At 40.4% G+C, this 6,007-nt stretch overlaps 3 protein-coding genes across 3 annotated transcripts; 2 read left to right on the forward strand and 1 right to left on the reverse strand.

Moving 5' to 3' along the window:
- Positions 1-779: 779 nt before the first annotated feature.
- On the forward strand, positions 780-1,353 carry LOC131266498 (immediate early response 3-interacting protein 1). The gene is made up of 3 exons (XM_058269046.1): positions 780-946; positions 1,006-1,107; positions 1,180-1,353. The coding sequence occupies exons 1-3, from the start codon at positions 859-861 to the stop codon at positions 1,233-1,235; spliced, it is 246 nt and encodes an 81-aa protein (XP_058125029.1). The 5' UTR covers positions 780-858; the 3' UTR covers positions 1,236-1,353.
- Positions 1,293-1,874, reverse strand: LOC131266497 (biogenesis of lysosome-related organelles complex 1 subunit 2). The gene is made up of 2 exons (XM_058269045.1): positions 1,504-1,874; positions 1,293-1,433 (listed from the first exon to the last, which is right to left on the reverse strand). The coding sequence occupies exons 1-2, from the start codon at positions 1,795-1,797 to the stop codon at positions 1,305-1,307; spliced, it is 423 nt and encodes a 140-aa protein (XP_058125028.1). The 5' UTR covers positions 1,798-1,874; the 3' UTR covers positions 1,293-1,304.
- Positions 1,875-1,989: 115 nt separating this feature from the next.
- Positions 1,990-3,341, forward strand: LOC131266489 (kelch-like protein 41). The gene is made up of 2 exons (XM_058269036.1): positions 1,990-2,080; positions 2,144-3,341. Exon 2 carries the CDS (start codon positions 2,147-2,149, stop codon positions 3,272-3,274), a length of 1,128 nt encoding a protein of 375 aa, XP_058125019.1. The 5' UTR covers positions 1,990-2,080; positions 2,144-2,146; the 3' UTR covers positions 3,275-3,341.
- The last annotated feature ends 2,666 nt before the right edge of the window (positions 3,342-6,007 follow it).

Consider the following 6,007-nt stretch of genomic DNA (forward strand, 5'->3'; position numbering starts at 1 on the left):
AAGAACAGGAAAAGTAGAAATGGAACGAAAGAAAAGAATCATATACGTACTTGACATACAATAATTAATCGTTTATAAGGGAGAAACAATATTGGGTCATACTGTTTAAATGGGATGATTTTGTACCGTTATTTAAACCGGTATCTCTGTTTAGCTATGTTTCTTTTCGCATCCTGAACAAGGATCTGCAATATGTTTTATTGAACACATTGGGCACCATCAGCCAAATTGTACAATCGTTTGTATTAAGTTTTTGGAGATTTGTGTGGTTTTACAGCACAATGGTCAACTATAATCCACTGTTTCCTAATCATCATGAAGCATGGCAATAAGCGCCGTAGTAGAGATAGCATTAGTGATTTGAAACTTAACAAAAACAGATACCAACGGAGATGATGGTGGCACGCTAGCAGGGCACGATGTCCGCCAACGAAATTTGTAATAAAACTATTCATAATAATTACGGAGTTTTCTTTCTACGTTCATAAGAGATTGTTGACGGTAAGTTGTAAAATTTAATGTGTATTCTAACACTTCTTCGAATACTTTTATACTAAGTAGTTATTTCCATATTTTACATTATTTGAACGAAGAATTGTAATTTAAAATGATAAACGGATAATCAAGCACGTGTTCAGCTAATTTTAGAACATTTTTATGTGCCAACGATCAAATGTTCTAAAACCATGCTTGTCAGTCGCCACTTTGACTACGAATTTTTGTTGACGTTTCAAAGATCTGTCAAAATCTCTTTCCCCAAAACAATTGTTTCTGTTTGCTGCTGTTCAGCGGTGATTCGGTCTATCCATTCTAAATAAGATTCCGGTTGTAGTGCGCAAAACATCTTAAAAGTAAAGAATGTTTACGCTCTGGTCGTTGGTGGAAGCGTCGCTACTGTTCCTGAATGCAGTTTGTGTTTTGAGTGAAGAAAGATTCCTGTCCAAATGTAAGCGCAAAAACCACTGGGGAAATATGCTGCTGAACGAGATGTTTTGAATATTACAGATGGTTGGGGTATGTCGGCACAGGTGCAAGGATTTGGGGAGCCCACATCCACCAAAGCCCAGATTTTACTGCTAGTACGATCCATACGCACAGTGGCCAAAAGTGAGTGTGTTTAATTTAGTGAAACAGTGAATTGGCAACCGATGGTATTTATGTTCTTTCATCTATTTCCAGTTCCATTGATATTTTTAAACATAATAGCAATAATATTTAAATTACTCCTTGGCTGACGTCACCGCATCGATCACTTTATGCACTTTACTGATGAATAAATGTATCAATTAACGAAATGCTTGCGCCTATGCCTTTGCTTTGAGTGACTTGAATTTATTCTCCAACCGGATGGTGTACGAGTCGAGCTGGTAGGCTGCCGCTTCAAGTTTGTCGACCGTCGATTCGATGTCATCGATCCGCTGCAGAAGGGGTTTCTGTAAACGTGGGTAGTAAATCGAGAAAGTTAAACATCTAAAACAAGGTTAGAACTATTTAACTCTTTACCAGCTCGTCATATTTTCTGTTCAGTTCGCTGTTCTTTGCTGCGATCGCTTGCGACATATCACGCATATCGGCCACCTTTCCCATCATCGCACTGTTCATGTTTTCGATTAGCTTGTAGTCGTCCACTGTAGAGGCCAGCTCGTGCGTGATATAGTCGCCAGTCTTTTGGAACATCTTAGTTGCCAAACGCGACAGATTCGGATCGTGTGCATCGAACGGTTCGAAGCTTGAGGTGGATGTTGAAAGTGTGGGTCCTTTTCTGGGAGAATCCGTTACACCGTATTCTTCTTCCATTCTGTTATTACCGCAGTGTAATCTTGTTTTATCAGATTAACCCTAGGAGTGATGAATACGCGCTTGGTATGAAAGCTTATTTTGTTTACGTTAAATTAGAAAACCAAGATCTTTAGGCTCGCAGGTAGCGTTCAGCTACTTGACGTTTCAGTATGTGTCACATGGACGCAGCGGGCATTTGATAAACCGATTGTTTTGCGAATTCTGTTTGCTTCCCAACGCACTTGCTGCAAAAAGAAAATTAAGCCCTTATACTGTTGTGCACTCTGTGGAAAAAGCTATAGTAAACCAACCCGTCACCTTATCTGATTCTTGGATTTAGTGTTATGATTTATTAAATTCCTAGATCATGTGCTGCATGACCAATCAAGAGCTGGTCTACAACGAGGAGACAAGTACGGCGATGCGAAAGAGATCCTTGATAAACAACGAGTTCCTTGCAGACGTGGTATTCATTGTCGGGCCGGACCAGAAGCGAATCTTTGCCCACAAGCTGTTGCTGGTGATGTCTTCCGAGTATTTTTACATTATGTTCAACGGCAGCTTTGCAGAGTCGCAAACCCGCGAAGTGGTGCTCAAGGAAGACGACCCGGATTTGTTTCTCATCATCCTGCGCTACATCTATACTGATGAGATTAATCTCACATTGGAAAACATTCGGGATATTTTCAACTCGGCCCAGAAATTCAGACTGACTGAGTTAATTGCCTTGGTTAAGGAATACATGATGAATCACGTTGTGCCAGATAGTGTACTGCGTATTCTAAACGAGAATCTACACTACGGTTTCCCCTGCGTGAACACCAAGTGCCTCGAGATGATTAGTGAAAATCCATTGTTATACTTCAAGCATGAAGATTTTCAAAATATAGATAGGCCAGCGTTGGAGATGATACTAAATTTGAAACAGATCAACTGTTCCGACGATAACCTACAAAACGCACTCGAAATTTGGGGAGGCTGTGGTGAATCAAATGATGAGATTAAAAATCTATCAAAGATAATCCATGAGCAGAAGCGGTCCTATAACTGCAGCAAGCTTCGATTGTTCGGTCAGTGCCGTATCGTAAACGAGGAAGATTCGGAATATCCGGAAGATCTGGAGTTCACACTGGTTTCTCAAAGGCCAGTGTCTCTGTACGGGCTCGGAATGTTTATCGCATCACCGTCAAGCATAGTCTCGGTCGAACTGAAGATTTTTGATGGTGAGGATATAGTCGTTGCCAACAAGTACGACATCATCAATAAGTCCGTCGATGTCACGCATGTGGCGAATCTGTTCTTCGAGAAGGTCATGTTGTTTCCAGATCACGATTATAAGATCAGCCTAACGAACTCAGAAAGCAATGATTCTTTCGTTTGTTCTGAGGCAATAATTTATGACAAGACTATCAAGTTCGAATTCCATGTAGAAAGTGATGATGTAAACCCAACTGTAGCCTTCGCACACTTTTTATGCAAGGAGGACATGTGTTGAACTATTTCAACTACACATTCGCAACATGTATTTTTCTTAAATTATCTGTTCATGTAATAAAACAACCTTTCAACAAATTAGCATTGAGCAATCAACTTCGGCTTACAGTCTGTTCCCGAGTTACGCGGATAATGGGGACCAGAGAAATCCGCGTATCTCGAATTTCCGCGTATCTCGAATATTGCTTGACACATAGTTTATACTAGGAGTTAAGAGATCGAGCTCTTGTGTACATGTATCATAGAATATTCAAAATTTTTCTTTGATCATTAATATGAATGCAATGCAAGCGTATTCAAACAACATAAATTGCAACAAAAGAAATAAAAAGCGTAAGTTATGCAAATGTGTAATTTACATATTTATTCGCGTGGTTGTACATCTCAGGAATTTAAATCGATGTAATAAACCCAATCTACTGTCAAATTTTGAAAACCGCGTATCTCCGAATCCGCGTAAGTCGAGAACCGCGTAACTCGAGAACAGACTGTATTTAAAGAAAATACATTGCTTCGTACTTTTATGTATCTGCGTTTTTAAAATACAAATCTATTAAGGCCACGTGGTCTGGATAGAGGGAGGCAATAGTGAAATGAAAATGACTTTTGATACTACTCAGAGGGTCAGTTCACAGGTGAAGCACCTAGACGTTATGCGGTGGTCACGGTAGTGGATCATCAAGAATTTGTTAAAACGTTTTTCAAGGGTTCCAGGAAAACACTTGAGTGTTCTTCATCATACCGTTGTCGCTTGGTTTTTCATAATCGCTGGTCGGTGTACGAAATACAGAGCTATGCAATTTCATTGCCACCAGGCACCAGGTCTTTCCCTCTTTTGATACTACTGATTTTGCGCATAGGGAGGCAAAAGTGATTGTATCGAAACAGGATGTGAGTTAAGACACAATGAGTTTTTTTCCTACGTTGCGTTTTATTTGGTAGAAGGGAAAAACGTGCTTGCCGTGTTACTATCCGAACGCAATAGAGAGTGCCGAGAAAAGCAACCAAGCCTACTGCTTTTGCCGAAGAACGTACACTTGGAACGCAGAGTCTGTTCGCGTCGAGAAACGCATACTTGAACTTCCATTCCGTTCTGAACAGAGATAGAAAAACGGAATAGGTACACATTCTGGAAAAACAATGTACATATTGATAACGATGGTACTAATGTTCTTCGTAATTTTAGTTATTTCTGGTTCCATTGAAATTTTTAAGTACATACGTATAATAGAAAAAACTGTTTTCGTTGCACGATGTGATGCACTCGCCAGCGTTTTGGAACATTTTCGATGCCAAATGCGACAGATTCGGATCGCGTGCATCGAAAGGTTCGAAACTTGAGGTTCGCAGTGAGTATCTTTAGATTTAAAACAAGCCTTTTTTTAAATATTAAAATATTCTCGAGATATCAAATACGAAAATTGCGTAGCGGTTAAATTAACCGCTGTTTGGATTCAAGTGTGAAATTCGCAGGTTCATTCAGCCAATTGACGTTTCAGCATTTGACATATAGACGCAACGGGCATTGCATACCTTCGTTTCCGTCTGCTGTGCTCACTTCCGTTTCGTTTAGGTGCTGCAACTCGCATATTGGGACGCTGTAGTGTACTTACTTTTAGAGAACGAATAGCCAACCAACTCGACGCATTTACGAAGAAAGATACTGGTAATACATCGTTCAAGCGTTAATAGTGCCTTATTGTGCTGTTGGATGTGACGGTGCTTCTTCAACATACAATTTTCTTTTGTTCAAACTGTTAACCGATTTCCTAGGTTAGTCATGGAGGAAACCAGCAATAGTAAAGTCGATCAAGAGCTGAACTCCAACGAGAAGACAAGTACGGCGATGCGAAAGAGATCCATGATAAACAACGAGTTCCTTGCAGACGTGGTATTCATTGTCGGGCCGGACAAGAAGCGAATCTTTGCCCACAAGCTGTTGCTGGTGATGTCTTCAGAGTATTTTAACATTCTATTTAACGGCGGCTTTGCAGAGTCGCAAACCCGCGAAGTGGTGCTCAAGGAAGACGACCCGGATTTGTTTCTCATCATCCTGCGCTACATCTATACAGATGAGGTTAATCTCACATTGGAAAACATTCGGGATATTTTCAACTCGGCCCAGAAATTCAGACTGACTGAGTTAATTGCCTTGGTTAAGGAATACATGATGAATCACGTTGTGTCAGATAGTGTACTGCGTATACTAAACGAGAATCTACACTACGGTTTCCCCTGCGTGAACACTAAGTGCCTCGAGATGATTAGTGAAAATCCATTGTTCTACTTCAAGCATGAAGATTTTCAGAATATAGATAGGCCAGCGTTGGAGATGATACTTAAGTTGAAACAGATCAACTGTTCCGACGATAACCTACAAAACGCGCTGGAAATTTGGGGAGGCTGTAGTGAATCCGATGATGAGATAAAAAATCTTTCGAAGATAATCCATGAGCAGAAGCGGTCCTATAGCTGCAGCGAGCTCCGATTGTTCGGTCAGTCTCGTTTCTGTCAACAAGAATATTCGCCAGTTCTAAAGTTCAAACTGGTTTCTCAAAAGCCAGTGTCTCTTTGCGGGCTCGGGATGTTTATTAAATCATCTTCAAACATTGTGTCGCTCGAGCTGAACATTTTGCTAGGTGAGAATATACTTGTTGCCAACAAGTTCGACATCATTAATCAATTTGTTGATGTCGCGCATGTGGTGAACCAGTTTTTCGAGAAGGTTGTATTG

Source organism: Anopheles coustani, chromosome 2 (genome assembly GCF_943734705.1).
Source record: "Anopheles coustani chromosome 2, idAnoCousDA_361_x.2, whole genome shotgun sequence".
NCBI lineage: Eukaryota > Metazoa > Arthropoda > Insecta > Diptera > Culicidae > Anopheles > Anopheles coustani.